Raw genomic sequence first — 18,253 nt, forward strand, 5'->3', positions numbered from 1 at the left:
AGAAAAAAAGCCTCCTGAACATCCAACTCCCATTTCAGACTTGGTGACAAAATGGTCTGGGTTTCCCCTGGCTGCAGTAATAGTGACTGCACCATGGCAGGATGAAGCTACTTAGCTCTATCAACAGAGACTACATTTTCTTGTCCAGTAGTGTGAGGTGTCCCTGCCCACAGCAGGGGGGTTGGAACTAGATTATCTTAAAGTCCTTTCCAACCCGAACCATTCTAAGATTCTATGATTCCAACTGTGCCTTATCTGCATGGTAGACTGAGAGGGCTCTGTGGGCAAGAACACCTCCTCATGACTGAGGGAGACACGGGGAGCATGGCAGGAAGAGAAAGAAACACTGCCATGATCTGAGATTACTTTTCTCTTTACCATTTGGTTGGAGCTATCCTATGAGAAAGATTTTCTTTGTAACGTGTCCATGATGATGGCAGCAGGCCTGAAGGTTGCACTGCCACACCACACCAGCATGCACAGCTCCTGTCTACATCACAGGAGATTTAACTCTACACAAACCATACCCAGTGGCATTTCTGGTATTTGCCTTCATTATAGAGCAGCAATTATAACTTGCAGGCTACAGGACAAAGCAGATTCCCCTAACAACACAGCCTGTAATTTATGCACATAGAAAAGCCTAACCTGGTGGGAAGACTTCTTCTCAGTTCCAACAGGAGTGCAAAACTGTCTTGCTAACCATTGGGCATGAAACAACCCTTTAGCATCAGGGACTAGAAGAAACAGTACTTCAGAGAGAAGCCTGTCTGGACATGCAAAATATTTAGCTATTTGATGTGTTGAGGTATTCCCCCACCCTCTGTAACCCACTCCATTAACTTTTAATATAAACAGTTTAGCTTATTGTGCTGGTTTTGTCTAGGTAAGAGTTAATTTTCTTCATAGTAGCTGGTATGGGGCTCTGTTTTTGATTTGTGATAGAAACACCATTGATAACACAGGGATGTTTCAGTTACTGCTGAGCAGTGCTTACACAGAGTCAAGGCCTTTTATGCTCCTCACACCACCTCACAGCAAGTAGGCTGTGCAAATAGGGTGCACAAGGAGTTGGAAGGGGACACAGCCGGGACAGCTGACCCCAACTGATCACAGAGGTGTCCTGCACTATATGGCATCATGCTCAGCATATAAAGCTGGAGGAAGAAGGAGGAAGGGGGGATGTTTGGAGTGATGGTGTTTGTTTTCCCAAGTAACCATTATGTGTGATGGAGCCCTGCTGTCCTGGGGATGGCTGAACACTTGCCTGTGATGGGAAGTGGTGAATGAATTCCTTGTTCTGCTGTGCTTGTGTGCACAGTTTTTCCCTTCCCTATTAAATTGTCTTCATCTCAACCCACTAGATTTCTCACTTTTACTCTTCCAATTGTATTCCCCATCCCACCAGGAGTGTTGGTGGTGAGTGAATGGCTGTGTGGGACCCAGTTGCCAACCAGAGTTAAACCATGACACCTACAAACCTTCACTCTGGTGGGGAGCTGATCCCTACCTACTAAACCTACTGGCAGCCAGGTTACCTGAGCTCCACCTCCACTCTGAAGCTCAGGAAGCCCTCTCCTACACAAGGTGGGTGGTAAATTCTATCCAGTCTAAAGGGCTACATTATAACCTCCAGGAGGACCTAATTTCATACCAACCTACCCATGATATAATCAAGTTTGGGAAATTATTGCTCCAAACAAGGGTAGAGGGAAGATTTAGATTAGACATTAGGAAGAAATTCTTTACTGTGAGGGTGATGAGACACTGGCACACGGTGCCCAGAGAAGCTGTGGCTGCCCCATCCCTGGCAGTGCTCAAGGCCAAGTCGGACGGGGCTTTGAGCAATCTGGTCTAGTGGAAGTTGTCTCTGCCCATGGCAGGGGTTGGAAATGAATGAGCTTTAATGTCCCTTCCAACCCAAACAATTCTGTGGTTCTATGAAACCAGCAGTGAGGCCAAGACCACAAGTAACAGTGAGTGTGTCTGTCCTCTGAGGAAATTGTCCATCCCCATCCAGGAATGACAATCCTGATCGCAAAATGGTGATTAACTTTAGCATTCATGATGCTGAGGCCATGCTAGCAGTAAGGTAATGATACCTTCATTAGCGCATAACTTCATTAGTGTGCAACAGCTCCTCGAAGAATTGTGTGCTGAGGACAATCAGAAGCAGACGCAGCCAAGACACCATGTGTCTAACCCCATGCAGCAGTACCTACACTTCAACACATGGAATTTAGAAAAAACAAGGAAAAGGTCCAGAAATCCACTTTCTGATTAAAAAAATCAGATTTTAGAAGCTGATAAACAGCAGCTTGTGATACAAGAGGGTTCCTGCCACACCTATGCTTGAGAGGGTGCAACCGATACCTACAGCCCAACAAGCTGTACTGCATGTGGGTGGCGGGGCTGGCGGCCCCCCAGCCCGGCAGTGCCCGGGGCTGGCCTCCTGGCCTCCAGAGCACACCATGAAAGGCAGATCTGCTCTACAAAGCTCCCACAGAGATTTGCAGATGAAAAAGAGAGAATGGCGCAGCTGAAAAAATAGATTTCTAATTGCTGTGCGGCTGTATGAGCATTACTTGTGCATACGTTTGCAGTTGTACACAGCTCTATGTGGACATTTACTAAACCAGATGAACTGATAAGATGATAAAATAAACACAATATTGTACAGCTTCTTTTTTAACAGCTGCCAAAAGGCCACCCCCCAGAAATGCTCCAAACTTGGTGTTCTGTTGAAAAGCATCATTTTCCATTATGTTTGGGTCTATTCTGTTTCCCCTCCAATTTGCAACATTCTGCTGGAAACAGTGATGAAGAACATATGTCTGCGGTAAATTACACCCAGGAGAAATCTTGGAACTGCTACATTCTGTTTTATTACCCAAGGCATTATGGTAATCTACCACAACACGTATTATTGAACAGTTCCATCAAACACAACACCACTAATATAGTTCCATAATATTATGCATGCAAAAAGAATTTACCATATTTCTTGAACCTCATTAGGTGATTTAGGTGTTGCATTTTCATTTTAATGAACAGTTCCACAATATTTTCAGTGCTACAACAAAACTAGGTGCTACATAAATGCAGAATGTTATTGTACAAGTGTTTTGGAAAACATATGTTCAGGCAACAGTAACGTTGAAAAGCCTAACACTCAACAGCCAGGAAACTGTCAGTGTTTACACTTCTTTCACAATATAAGCTTACACAAGTGTTGCATCTTAACATGCTCTGCAGAGGGCTGTAATCATCTAGGCTACACAAGGGAAACCTAGTGTAGCCAACTGGATGGGTAGACTAACATCCCTGAGAATTGCTTTCACTTCCACTACTGCAAATACTAATCCAGTTTCACCAAGTTACACCAAAACACAAACACAGCATAAATACCCCGTGTACTGGTGAGCTGAATCTTTTGGGGGAGGCTTGCAGTAGTTCTGTGAGGTATCACTGGAGATCTCCTATAGGCATAAATTCTGGCAAACATTATTAAGTTTACATTTAACAAGTATAATAGGTATAAAAGATACCTAAAAATAGGTATAGAAGATATAGAAGAGATCTCCTATAGGCATGAGCTCTGGCAAATGTTATTAAGTTTACATTTAACAAGTATAATAGGTATAAAAGATACCTTATATAGAGACGGCTGTTACTTTGGCTGATGACTTGACCTCAAAGGTAAAGTTTTCTAAAGTTTTACAAGGCTTCTGCATTTTATTTCTCAAGTGACTCTATGGGAACAGCAAATAAAGCCAAGTCTGTCAAGACTACACACCTTCCATGTTTTGCAGAGAAGAGGAAAGCAAAAGGCTGAGGCAGCAGTTCAGAGTCACAGCTCAGATATGGCTTTTGATTTCAATTTAAATCAACCAAATAGCCTTAGTGAAGTGTTAGGTCCAAACTAAAATGAAAACATCAGGCAGCAGGTGTATTGGGAAGCAGAGCACAAAGTCCTCTTTGTTCAAAGAAACATAATCACTAATACCTGAACATGTGATTTAATGCCTTGCTTCTTCAAGTTCCAAAATGAGTCACACAAAGCTGAAAGCACCAGTCTACTTAATGAACTGCAAACTGAGAACCAGATAAAGTTACTTGCTGAGTATCATATAGAAGGTCTCACTTACTTTATTAGTACTTATTCATCATGTGTAAGAGAAACTGAAGCTATATTGTTCTAGGTCTCTGTGGTGTTCAGTCCATACACAGCAGCCATGGCTCATAGAAATACACTATATAATCATGAAATGGAACACTGTGCTACAATGCACATAGGAGTCAAATGATGGTTGCATGGGAAACTGAGTTACTGGCATTTCTCAACTTTAAAATTCTTGGCTTTGCAGTATACGCATTATTACTTCTATTATTACATCTTACAGATGCTATAACCAAAGCTGCCCAATCATGCATTGCCAGTGGGGTTTGAAACTTCACTCTGCAGCTCTGCAGGTTAAGCTGCTTAGTAAAAGCAGAGTACTGCAGAATGGATATTGAGAATTCAGGAGCTCAAGTCCCACATGGCAACCTGGAGGTGAGGAGTGAGCCAGCAGGCAGTGTTGTGAACCCACCCAGTAACTGGCATAGTTTTCTCTTCTGCCACATCCAATTTTATATTCTTCCTATCACTCACCTTGATGGAAAGCTGAAAATAAGTGTGAACATTTTGCTTTGTTCTCTCACGGATGAGAGTCCAAGAATTACTGAAATTTATTTTAGTCTAATTAACTTCTGTGGTGATTTGAGAACAAAAAAGATTTTCTCTTGTTTCTGACTTTCAGCAAGTAAAATGAGGGCAGAACATTGCAGGTCTGGACCATCATCTGTTCAGACCCATGGCTGTGGCTAACTAGCAGGGCCGGGCTGACCATGTGGAACCAGGCCAACCTATATCTGCTGAAAGGAATAGGTAGTCTGTAGTTCTGACGGAAGCAGAAGATGTCTGAGCACTATATCCGCTATTGTACAAAAGGGGAAAGCAGTGCTGCCCTATATTCCCTTGACTTTCAGCCTCGCTACAAAGAAAGTCCTCCTGCTGTGCCCTTGGAAAAAAAGTGCAGTTTCTCCTACAGTTCTGACTTGCTTTGCCTCTCAAGCACCAAGCAAGGAGCTCAAGGTTCAGAGTGAAGGAGGATGTAGGACACAGGCCTGGCAAAATGCAATTCAAGGAAGAGTATGTCTAAGGCTGCTTATTTTTTCTCAGTCTTCCCAATTCAATGTACTGCAAATACAGCAAATTACAATTTCAGCAAATTCCACTAATGCTGAGAAAGCAGACTGTGGCATGAATAAAGGCTTGAAAGCTATCTAAGAGTCATTCCTAGAAGTTCCATTTTATACTTTCCTCTCCAAGACAATGCATATTTTTGGTCATGACAGTAAGTTTTGGGGATTTTTTCCCCTCTTTTATGAATAAAAGAACTGTCATTCTAAATAAAAGGTAAAAATAAAGAATGCTGATAAACTGAAAAAGTATGCAAGCGAGGGGAAATACTATCACGTACTTGTGCTAAACACACAGATACAGCAATAAAAGGATCCAACAATTCTGGCTTTGTGTTATGCAATTCGCTTCATCGAGTAATAATGTGTTTGATCTAAAACTACATGTACTGCATGTACTGGGTCTGGCTGAGATGGAGTGAAGTTTCTTCATAGCAGCTTGTATGGTGCCGTATTTTGGATTTGTGGCTAAACCTGTGCTGATCAGGTACTCACTTTTTCTCAGGAAACATGCACACTGGAAATCAAGCATACAGGTATTTCATAAAAACTATAGAATTATGGAACATAAGAGAAGAACAATGTCCATTTTCATCTCCATCTTCTCCATCTGTGATTACAACTACATAACCTCGGAGCATAAAGACCAACAAGGGAAGCATCTGTGTACACAGGAATGAAGCTTCTCTTTGGTATTTGTCTGAAGTTTTAGAAACTCCAAGTCTTCCTATAGTTACGTTAGGCACAATGAAGAAGCAGTGATAAAACGGATTCAAAACACTGTCAACCATAGGAGAAAAGGCAAAATATGAAAATGGAGGTTTAGAAATGACTGTGTAGCATCCAGTAGAAAACACAACTGAAGCTGTGAGGGAAGCATCACAGAGTGGACCAGATGTGCAGTACCTATCAAAAAACAGGAGAGCAGAAGTCTACAAGAAGACTGGAACACTGTGGGCACCATGGCCAGAAGTATTAAAATAACAGCACAGTGCAAATTTGATTGAACATGTCCATTCCTACATTAAGAGTCGCTTAATCATTAAGTATTTTACATTCAGCCACAGCAGACTGGCCAGACCACACCTGTATTCTAAGGCAGAAGCCTCCACAGGGACCACCAACAGCATTATTCCACTTCCCTTGAGACTCCTCACTAGGGCCCATTCTTGCCATAGGCTTTGGAATGTAAGCTCCTCACAGCAACTTGATGTATGTCCATATGTTCCCTACCTCAGAGAAGACCTGATCAGTGACCTGCTCACTATTAGTAAATACTGAAAGAACTGACAGCATGAAGCAAGATCCCTTCTGCCATTCAGACACGGCACCCTTGAGCCACAGTTCATACATTTGAACCAATACTTTTAACAGTTATTTGTTTCTAAAATGTGACACCAGCAGCAAGAGGTTAGGGCTTTCCTGCTCTGTGAGTGCTCATCTGAAAAAAGGCTTAGCATGCTATTTTTGAGGACTAATGTTCATGTTGTTTCAGCAAAAACTTGATGTTGGTTTTAGACACACTTCTTCTATGCCAGACAGGCCAGCTCCTCATATTCACAAAGTCACTGTGGTTCACTGAACATGTTTCCAGAATTAATTTTGACTTCCCAGGGTTAACTTTACACTGATCAATGAAAGAAACTGTGGAAAAGATTACCTTATGAAAACATGCGAACTTAGCCAACCTTTAACAAAAAGAACAACTTGTAGAGCTTTCATCAGACTCAGCACTCTTCAAGGACAGCCTGTCAGCATTTGGCATATATGAACATAGGAGATGGAACAAATCTACAGGAAATCCTTGTGCTTACTCATGTACCCTCAGCACCACAGATGAGTCAAGCCACTTTTATATGTTTCTCCCAGTTCCTGCATTCCCAGCCACCCGATTTCTCACCACACAAGTAGAATCTTACCTGTTATTTTCTGCAACAAAGGAAACAGCTCTGGCTCATCACAGATGGCCTTGACTAGGGCCATCTTCACCTCCTCTTCAGCTGCATCCAGCTCTTTTCCTCTTTTGACTTCTCCAACCACAGAATACATGTATACAAGCAAGACAAGGAAGTCCTCACAGGTATAATCATCTTTTGTCCTCTCATTGTAAGGTTTTATCATTGGCAATAACTGGTTCAAAACACTGGGCATTTCTGACTCCCCAATAGTCTGAAAAACAGAAGGAAGATTGTGTCAGATTGCTCCTGTATTGCTTATCAGTTCGCATCAGACACACTCCTGCCTGCATCCACAAGTTATTATTTCTCATGAGAGCAGTGCTTGTTTAATGAAATATCATTCCATATTTGCATTCTCCTTTGTCAGCACATGGTCATATGACTTATTTTTTGCTCAAGCAGTAAATCTGTTAGTTTCCTACAAGTTTGGGTTTTTTTTTTCTAGAGACCCATGATGGCATCACCTTAGCACTTCAGAAGCCTGATGATTAGATCTTGTACCAGTATAATGAGAGGATGGGAGCATCAGTCTCTGCAGTATGGGCAGAAAAGGTACAAAGCACAAGGTCAAATGTTTCTTCTAAGTCTCAGGCCTCCTCCTTGAGCCTGATTTTGTACTTGAGCAATGAGTTCAAAGCCCAGCTCCCTCTGACTTCAGTTGCTATTGTAAGCTCTCAGCACATCTGCAAACCTGACCCTATGCTTTCAGGTCAGAAACCCAGAAAATTAGAAACAGAACCACCTGTGAAGCACGTGGTTTAAGACAGCAGCATGTTTCCCAGAGGAGCTCTGGGACAGGGAAGCAATCACAAACATGGCATATGCCCTGACCCTCTTCTCCCTCTGCCTCCTTCGTAGCACACTCACCAGCTTCTTAGGCCGCGTAACACAGGTCTTCCACACCAAAAGCCTTCTAGGCTCATTCCCACAGCACATATGTGCTGCTAGGTGACTAAGGCAAAGGCTGTGTGGAAGTGAGGAGAAGTAAGTGACCCTAAGGCTGAAAGAGGATCATAATGTGTATACAAAGAGAGGAAGGCTGGCAGACCAAAGGAGGAGAAAACTGAGAATATACTGGGATGTCCTAGGTCCTCAGGAGTTGAAATCTCATCTTTGTGGAAGAAGCGTCTGTACAGCTTTACTGTGGTTGTAAATAGGAGACTTCAAACATGAATCCCCTGAAGTGCCACACTGATGCCCCCATCACATAACACCAGGGCTGAAGTTTTCATCCACCCTGCAGGTCTCTGCCGCTCAGGACAGCAGAGTGACTAATCATAGCAGCAAACTGCCACTCTTGGTGCACCCACACCTGCCTATGACATCTCCATTTCTACTAGAGATTTCTAGTCCACTAGTTTTCTAGTTTGGGTTGGTTTGCAGCTCAGCAGTGGGATCAGGTGAGAAGAAGCAGGGCCATTGCAAGTCAAGCAGGAGGAACACCCTGCTGTGAAATCCTGGGTGTTTCAGGTTCCATTGTGTACAGTGAAACACTGCATCTCTTATAACCCAAAGAGTCAAGTCAGCAAACATCTACACTTGATTGTTACTACAGTAATGTCAAACTGACTAGTCATGGTAAATAGGCATCACAGCCAACAATATATTCTTTACAAAGATTCACAGTAACTAAATAAAATACAATACAAACCAACCAGGAAGAGGCCCAGGTTTACACAATAACAATATCATGCAATTAGGTTTATCACTGTTTTTAACTGCATTTAGTTCTGAGGTTTTCTGTCATTTTTCTTCTGAAACCTGGGCAGGGATGTCAGAGTATAACTTTGGAAAATAGAAACGGAAAGTTTCATCTCCTGGCATACTCCACACAACCCTTCACGGGGTCCTGGTTCTGGTTGTTCTTTGTTGGTTTAGTTGTTCTTTGACCATCTTCAGAAACCAACACTTTTATACCAACACTGAGCTCAATCATAATTATGATCTCAATCATAATTATGATCTCAATCATAAAGAAAGCACGAATTACTCAACCTCTCAAGAAACTTTTTTCCAGCCTGTGCTATATGAAACAACACTTCTGCAGACATTGGGCCCCACTCTGCTCCTGTCATGCAAGCTTTGCCATGGACCCATCTTTCAGGGGACTTGAATGTGGTCATGTTATGTTCTATGTGAATACACAGCTTGGAGAACCCACATGCAAAAGCTAACAGTAAGTGCAACTGTGGACTTGAAGCACTAAATTACAAATCTACAGTGGTCACAAGCTTACGGAAGCCAAAAAGGAAGATTTAGAAATCCGGGAGGGGTTGGCACCCTATATGTATTTGGGCAGGGAACATTGTATCACATGCACAGCAAGCCTGGGCGCTGCTCTGCCTGGACAGCAAATCTGTGGTGTTTGGCACTGGTCTGGCATATGCTGGCAGCTGAGCCACCCCCAAGAAAAGGCTGTTGGTTTCCAAATTTCAACTCAGCCCCACCTCAGTTCAGTATTACCTGCTCACTTCCTGAAAAGTGACACAAACAAACTCTCATCTGTACATCAGCACAAGAAATATCAGACCATGGAAAAAGACAAAACTTCAAGGAATTCACAGGCATGCAGCTACTGGGAAGAAGCCACCCACAACGAATAAAAGCCTGATCAGTCCTAAAAATCTAAGAACTGAACATTAACCTACATGTGGAATTATTCTTGGATAGATGACAAACTTAAATCTATAGGAAACTGAGTTCACTTGTAATAAGAGGCAAGCCCTACCCCACATATTACTGAACATCATTTACCGTTGACTGGCACACCATCCATTCCCCCCTCCCCTCCTAACACACAAATTCTCTACGTCACCCCATCTTTAAATATCTCATGGCATGTTCTGCAGCACCAAAGATGAGTTCCTGAAAAACTCTATTTAGCATGCACACATTATACATATGCATGGAGCACTGAGGATGCACAAGGACGTTTAAAACAGCAGGGTCAACTGCGTTGCTTGAGCTCCTGGAAGTACACGTGTACAGCATCTCTGGTAAATTTTCAAACATACATGATAAAGAAAAAAACCTGGGTTTAAACTTTCAGGATGATGTACTGTAGAGCAGGTTAAACTCCACAACTTACAGTAACAATTGCCACCTCTTATCTTCAAAGTAAAAATGAAAGAGAGAAAAAAATTAAAGAGCTATAATAAACCGTTAACTGCCGAACGCACATAGGGTCTTTCTGGGGTATGAACTTCTCTGGAATGTTTTTCCCTTATCTCTTGGGAAATGGCACTACAGAGGACTTCAAATACTACAGAGGACTTCAAATGGAACTGCCAAGTTTCAGAGGCTATTTTGTCCAAACAGGCCAATCGGACTGGAACTTGCATGAAAAAAAAGGGACTCGCAGACTCACTGCAGAGCACAGCTCCATAGGGAGCTGGGAAACTTGCCTCAAACAAAATCCGCTAGCATATTGTCATTATCTGGCCACCTCCGATGATTTAGGGGCTCCCTGCACTGTACAACAATCAATCAATTACCCTGATTGAACAAACCTAAAACACAAGTTTTAAAAATGTAACTACCCATGACCCAAATTTCCTGCTGGTTGTGTTGGCCTCAGGTTAGCCCCATTTGTCTATCATCAAGGGAGCCAATAAAAATAATATAAACAGGTCAATTCTGAGCTTTCCAAAGGCTGTATAAAAACATTAATGCTGCTTAATGCAGAGCCAGCTAAGGCCCGAGTACTAACAACTTTGCTTGCTCGCATTGTTTGGACGTTTTAATGTCCAAACAATATATTCAAACAATATATGTCCATATATTCTTCAGAATAGATTTTGTTGTTTTCCATCTCTTTCCTCCACCCTCTTTAGTTATTTATTTTTAAAACTTGAGCTGTGTGATAATTTACTATCCCTGAGGGAAAGTGAACTGACGCCAGTTTGCTGATTTTTGCAAAAGGCCCAGGTTTTGGCAGATGGGAGGACAGCGAAGAAAGCACAAAAATAATTTTTGCAGTTTTTAAACACTGAAAATGATATTGTGCTTCAGAAGTGACATTTAAAGTGTGACTCAAAGGATCTACAGGAATTAAGAGGAAGTGTAAATAAACCCAAGGAAAAATGTTCTGCATTTCTGCAAGAAGCATCATTTTCAGTATTAAATAAACCTGTAAGAATCTAAAGCCATATGTATTATTAGACGTCTTTTGTACAAGAAAGAACAGAGTGCACTGAGGAGGACAAGAAGAAGAGGGTCAGAGTTTATTTGAATTAACACGTGTTCCTGACAAAACTGAGACGAGAACTGAGCACTCTAATCCCTGTGCTTCCAGCCCACTGTCCTCAACACATCATTTAAAATATTAAAGCAAAAATTAACTTCAAGCAAGTGGAATTTATTTTCTTTTAAAATCAAGGAGGAAGGAGAAGATAAATCTTCGGAGACTACTTCACTATGTAAATATTCTAGTGGCTTTCCGCTTAGGAAGCAAAACATGCTTAAATCCTTCAGAGGTCACATGAGTTAACAGAACTTTTTGGAAAGGCAACACACAACTTTACAACAAGGAGGAATTTTACTGGGGAAAACAAAACAAAAAACAACACCAAAACCCAGCTGCAGGTAAAACCAGCAAAAGGGTCAGTGGAAACTCACAAGCCCTTGGGCTACACAATGCTCCTGCACATGCACAATGCACATGCACAATGATTTAGTTGTTTAATAGAAGTTTAATTGATAGCTTAGGTGGGAAAAGAGGGCTCGTGAGCTGTGTAATAAGCAGCTTTCCAGTGTTGCCCTGTTTTACCTGGGTTTGACATCTTGTGTTTCATGATTTTTCCAGGCAGCCTATTAGTGTCCCCACTAGCCAGACAAAAGCAGAATACTGTAGCTGCTAAAAGTGACAATGGCACCAAAGGAGTATCTCATGGGTAGGCAAAACACACTCAGATCCTTTGACAGCAACAGATTTCTGCAGCAGCAGTCATCTTAGCAAAAATGTGAGGTGCTGCCAAGTTAAAGGAGGAATCTTAGCTGCCTGCAGTGCTCTGCTGCCCATAAATCAAATGCTGCAGTTCTGTTACACGCTATTTTACGCTGTCTGGCCATCTGAGATTTGGGGTTGATTGCATGTAATTTCCATATGGGTGAGAAGATGTCTGTACTCCTTACTCTCAGCAGAACAATAATTTCATGTACTTTGTTTTTTATTATGTGGCCTACGGGTGACTAGTGATTTGACACAATAGATCAGTAAGTATGATCTTACCACGCAAATTATGTTTTTCCATATGAAGCTCTATAAATCATTCTAATTATTGACTTGGGAAGGTTTTGATAAAAATGTACCTTCTCTTTGTCTTCTCTTTACATATCTGTTGGGTATGATTGAAGAATAACCAACCCAAAACACAACACAAAAACTGTCTTTGAAGTACTACACCCTTGCCATTATGAAACCCCTCAATTTGTCAGTGTCAAAATATATAGCATCCAATTATTCAGGCAGGCTATTTAAGAGGATGAAATAATTTTGATAACTGAAGTCCACTGTCTGTACACCTCCTTTTGCAGGAAGTGAGTTTGGATGTCAGAAAAGATTTAGTCTCAAACTTATGTTTCCAGCTGAGGAAGGCTGACAAAGCCTAGTATTGCAGGGGGAAGGAGCAAAATTTAGCCCTAGGGGAAAGCAGACAAAGCATCCAGCAAACTCACAACAGCTTGAGAGTGGAGGTGTAAGAAGCTGGCAGTAAATGGCCACTTCCAGTAAAAAAACACAAAAGTTTAAGTCGTTAAAGGAGAAAGATCACATTGCATTTTGTTAGGGGCCAGAACAGGTTTATGACTTGCCCCTCCCAATACCAAGAGACTTGCATCATCCTCTTTTTAAGGGCAGTGTCTGTCTACTCACTTGATAGACAGACGACACAGAAATCCACCAAGAATATGCATATAAAGAAAATAGCAGAGAACTAAACTGCTAGTGAGAGACACAGGAAACACTAAAAGCATCTAGGACTTGTCTCCCCTGTCATTAATCTTAATGACTCCTCTTGTCACTAATGAAATATCCCTGCGGAGCCAATTCTACCTCCTGCCCCCTTCTCTGCATTTATCACCCACTCTGAGCATTGCCCCAGGATCTATATTCTCAAAACTGCAGAGACGATTTCCAGGCAGCCCTTGCAGACAGTCTTAAAATTCGACCGTAAACAAATAAAAAGAAAAGAAAAAAAGAAAAAGCTTTTTAAAAGCTATTTTTAACCTGGCTCATGCTGTCAAAGACACAGATTCACGTTCACCCTATGTGCATGCTTTCCCAATTGGCCTTCATTCTTGCCTTCTAACCACCACAGCAGCCTGTTCCTTCTGCTCCTGCTGAAGTATTTCGGTGACTGTGCATTAAAACAAATTGTTTTGACCAGACTGGTTCTCTTCTTGGGTTTATTGGCCACAGAAACACGTTAGCCACGAAAGCCAAGGATGGGACTGCTTCCTTCCGCAACAGCGCTGGCTTGAAGCCTACAAGAACTAGAGTTTAAGGCTGCCAAGAGATACAAAAGAAAATTGTATAAATAATCACCTGCTCTTTGGATGACTTCTTCAATACACTGTCATATGACCAGATTCTTAATTGGTGTCTATCAGTCAACACTACAGACATCAACAGTCCTTTGCTCAATACCTGCCCAGAATGTTAGCACTTACTGCAAGACATAGTGAGGAGTCAAAGACAAGAAAAACTAACTTGCAACATAAAGCTTTTAACAAGCACAATATTTGTAAGCTCTTCTGCTCAGAAATTTTTTACACTTTTTTAACCTGTCTCCTGCATAATTCCACAAACACATCACCAACACTTAACAGCTAATATGTGATAACAACAAAACTATTTCAAACAAGCTGTTCAAGCCCCATCATTTCTAAAACCAAAACAAAAGCAAAGCACAGAACAGTTCTTTCAGCCAGTAACTCCCTAGCCCATAATTATGACCTAAGCAATTGGATTTCATCTATAACCCATTGCCAAAGTAGTATGTTCAACTATTTTTCTTTAACTTAACTTCTTAGGACATAAATTATATGTCGAACAACATAATCAAATTTCCTCTTACCACCTTTCTCCTGTCTTTACCGAGCACTTCCCATTTTCAATCATCTTGTAACTTCTATTATTTTTATTTCTTGTGTTACAAGACGCAGATTTGGTTACTATGTCAGCACTGCAAGACTTACACATTCATTCTGGGAACATTTAAAGGCCATCACAAAAGTTTCTAATAAACCCACTGATATCTAATCTTTCACAGCACAGAAATCACCTCGTCCCAGTGAGTTATGCTGTCTGGCGATGTATCATTACATCATATTGTCCATTTTTTCCTTCTCTCTTTGGAAACCATATAAATGTACAGCTGTGTTAAGATATTTTAATGGGTTCATGGGGGCTCAGCAGCAATGGCATACCAAAAAAAAGGATATTTAATAAGTCTGGATTTTATTAGACAAAGCTCTGCAAGGATAAGGACAATTTTACTTAAATCACTGCATGTCTGACATAAGAGACTCATCAGCAAGTTAAAAAGGGAGTACTTCCAACCTACTCAGTCAAAAGCTTTTAGCTGTGATGACTTCTACAGATGTGCTTGGTTAAAACATGAATCAGCACAGCAAAAACGGTGTCAGAAGCATGAAAAAGGAGTACAGGCACAGTCAGAACATGTATCAGAGAAAGATCTTGGTGCTATGCATATCGGGATTTTTTTGTGTGTGGCTTTTGGAAGTTGTTTGCTTGCTTTCATGAGCCACAGAATATTGGGAAAACTGCCAGAAGATGGCAGGAGTTCAAAACTTAAAAAAAGGTTATGGGGATAACATAATATCCTGGGAGGTTAAAACTCACCTGGACTTTGAGAAGAACAATGGGAAAGCATTCAGTCACTACAAAGCCAAGGATAAGAATCCACAGGGACAGAAAACAAATATAAGGGGTATAAATCAAGAAAAATGTAGTACAACCAAATCAGTCATTAAATAGTGAAGACCATTTCTGCAGAAAGAGGGGATTCTATGATGGGAGATGGTTACTGAAAAAGATTTGACATGCTCTGGACAAAGAACAGGACATGAATCCCTGCTTACACCAATAGCTATAACCCTTCAGGTTGGAAGAACAGATGACCCAGGTGTGGTAAAAGGTCTAAAAAGTCACGAGTGGACTAGAGAAAGCTCACTCTCCAACACAAGGACTAAGGGGCAATAAACAACAGTGGTAGAAACCTGTTTATAAAGCAAATCAAATGGAGGTAGTTCTCCGTGCAATTGCTCAGATGTGGAGCTCCTTGCCAAAGATTGCTGTGTTGCCAAATTCTTGCTTGGATTAATAGAGATGATGGGAAAAATCATAAGGGAAAAAATTTCCATCAAATATTAGTAAATACACAGAAACCACATCTGTTCTAGAACTCAGAATGGTCTGAGCTGGGAGAGTATCATATAACCTTGTCCTCTTCATCTTCTGCAGGCAGCTGCTTTTGTGTATGGTTAGAAAAAGCAAACTAGCTCAGCTACATTTTTGATCCAATCCAGAATGGACATATTTACCTCAAAGCCATGGCAAAAGGACCAATATATCTACAAAATACAGTATCTAGGGGAGAGAAGTAGGGGAGCGGGATTATTACAGTATGTGGCACTACCAGGTTTAAATATATTGTGCTTATTTCCAGTGTCCACATTTCTAAGAGGCTATGGAAAACCGGAGATACTCTTGGAGAGAGTTACAAAACAACTGAATGAGTAGATTTTATCGGAATGAAAGACAGCTGGCATATCAAAAGAAAGAACAACAGTTTATGTATGTCTCTTCAGACAGAACAGATTTTCAGAGTACAATCTACTCAAGAAAGGCACAGGAGAAAAGAGGGAAGCTGAAACTGATTTTTCTAATTCTCAAGTTAGAGGAGGTGTACTCAGTGGCGTGCATATTTCAGAAAGACTTTGGAGGGTGAAAGAACAGAAAACAAGCAGAAAGCACAAACTCAGCTGTCTCACGCAATAAACCACTATACATAAAACGCATCTGGTGAATAAAACCATAAACTCTTTGGCACAGTGCTTAATTGCAGTGAAAAGAATTGTGAACTGTGAAGGAAAAATACTTCAGAAATAGAAGACAGGATAAAGGTAACAGACACTGAAATACTGGACATGCTGTGAGGGCTGGCACACAGCAATAAGTTATAAAAGAAGACTGACAGTTAAAACAACCCCATCTTGTGCCTTTTCCTCCACATTCTTGCCTTTTGAGGCACCTCTTCTTTCTCAGCCCTTTGTTCTATGCATCATCCTTCACTCCTACGCCAGTCTAACATCAGATATTCCAGAAACTACTCAGGGCTGGAGGGAAACCTCCAGACTTTTGGTGTTGGGTCAGTCCATGGTGCACACTGGTACCAGAAATGAAAAAGTGAGATGACCTAGGACAAGGGTAAAATGGGAAAACAAGTCCTAATGGGTGAAAAACAAAAGCAGTCTGAAGGCCGCATGACTGCTTGGGTTCATCTGAAAGAAATTTGTTTTCTTAAAGCTGTTGCTTCTTGCATTTAAGCGTGTTACTTCCAACTTCTAATATCATCATCAAACTTTTAATAACAAGTCCAGTTAACTTCTGCCCCTGGAAGTTTGATATTAAAAGGACATCTATCATACACTGCCTCAAGCACCAGCGCCAGTTTGCCACAAACATCCTACAAGTCATGATTCCAACTAAGTCAGGGCCAAACATATGCCTGATAGCTTTTAAATGATGCTTAGAGATTATACTAGTACATAAGATATGCTGACTAAAAGTACTGTTTTGACCAAAACATACCCCATTTCCCAGTATCCTCGAGACCAAATTTTCTGTTGACAATTTTAATGGAAATGGATGCAGATCTAAGCAAAGCAGAATTCTCTTTCCCTATCTTTTGCTTCTTTTCTTAAAGAAAAGACCAAGAAACTTATTGAGAATCTACCATAAAGATATACATATCAGCCAAAAACTGTCGGAATTTATCAAAATACTAGGAATTGAAACTTCAAAGAGTCAAGAAACTTGAAAGCCATGTAAAACATCAAATTGTACAAGATGGTCTTATAATTCAGATCCAGATCCAGCATCTGAATTACATGACCACCTCATATGGATGGATCATGTTACTGCATTTTATAAATGCAAATCTGAACAGTAGCTAACTTGGAAATGTTTTGCCATGTCTTTAAAATGTTTTATACTTTGATATGCAGATATAGAAAAACATAATATATGACACAAACCACAAAGCAAAAATATATGGACATGGGAGGCTCGCACAGGAGAAGATCCCACTGCTCTGCCCACAGTCCCAGCTGGAACCACAGGAAGGAGACAGAAAGGCAACACAAAGACATGCGAAGGCAGATTATCAGTGCACTGCAGAGCACCGTGGCTGTTAATCAGTACAGTAAATGTTATCACAATAGAGTACTGACATTTCTAGCCCTTGTACAAGGCTCACCATGCTTTAAACAGGATTCAGGCTTTCACAATGATTAAAGGCAGATGTCACATGCATGAGTAAGTTTGCAACTTATGAGCCCCTCATCCATTTTTGAGTGTGGAAGGAATCTTTCATTGATAGGACATCTTCACTGGAGAATGCTCACTGTGGCATGATTTGCACAAGGAAGACCATTTTCCTTCCCTTTTCCAGCTTGGGAAGAATAAAACACGCATGATTATACAACTATATCTCAGTTCATCCTATGGAAGGTATCAGGTTAAAACTTTAAGTTTTCTGTCCAGTTTTCCACTGCCATTAAAAATCAGTCAGAACTTACCACCTTTCAGAGAGCAGTGGATAGCAGAAATAATAGTGATATTTCAAAGTAAATAATGTTGGGTTTTTTTTCCCTATAAATGTGTTAGAACTGCAGCTGCAACAACTTCTCATCATATTTCTAATATAAAACAAAAAGTGAAACACAGGCATAGGCAAAATGACAATTATTTTTCCACTGTGATAGTCCTACAGTGAAAAACTTTTGAAAACCTATTCTTTTAATCT

At 41.0% G+C, this 18,253-nt stretch overlaps 1 protein-coding gene across 1 annotated transcript in view; it reads right to left on the bottom strand.

Moving 5' to 3' along the window:
• The window catches only part of SCFD2 (sec1 family domain containing 2), a 191,707-nt gene that overhangs the window by 100,210 nt on the left and 73,244 nt on the right, over positions 1-18,253 (bottom strand). Inside the window, exon 5 of the mRNA XM_034064956.1 lies at positions 7,164-7,413. Within this exon, the coding sequence (XP_033920847.1) occupies positions 7,164-7,413 (250 nt within the window). The remainder of the gene's footprint in view (positions 1-7,163; positions 7,414-18,253) is intronic.

This window comes from Melopsittacus undulatus, chromosome 7, assembly GCF_012275295.1.
Source record: "Melopsittacus undulatus isolate bMelUnd1 chromosome 7, bMelUnd1.mat.Z, whole genome shotgun sequence".
NCBI lineage: Eukaryota > Metazoa > Chordata > Aves > Psittaciformes > Psittaculidae > Melopsittacus > Melopsittacus undulatus.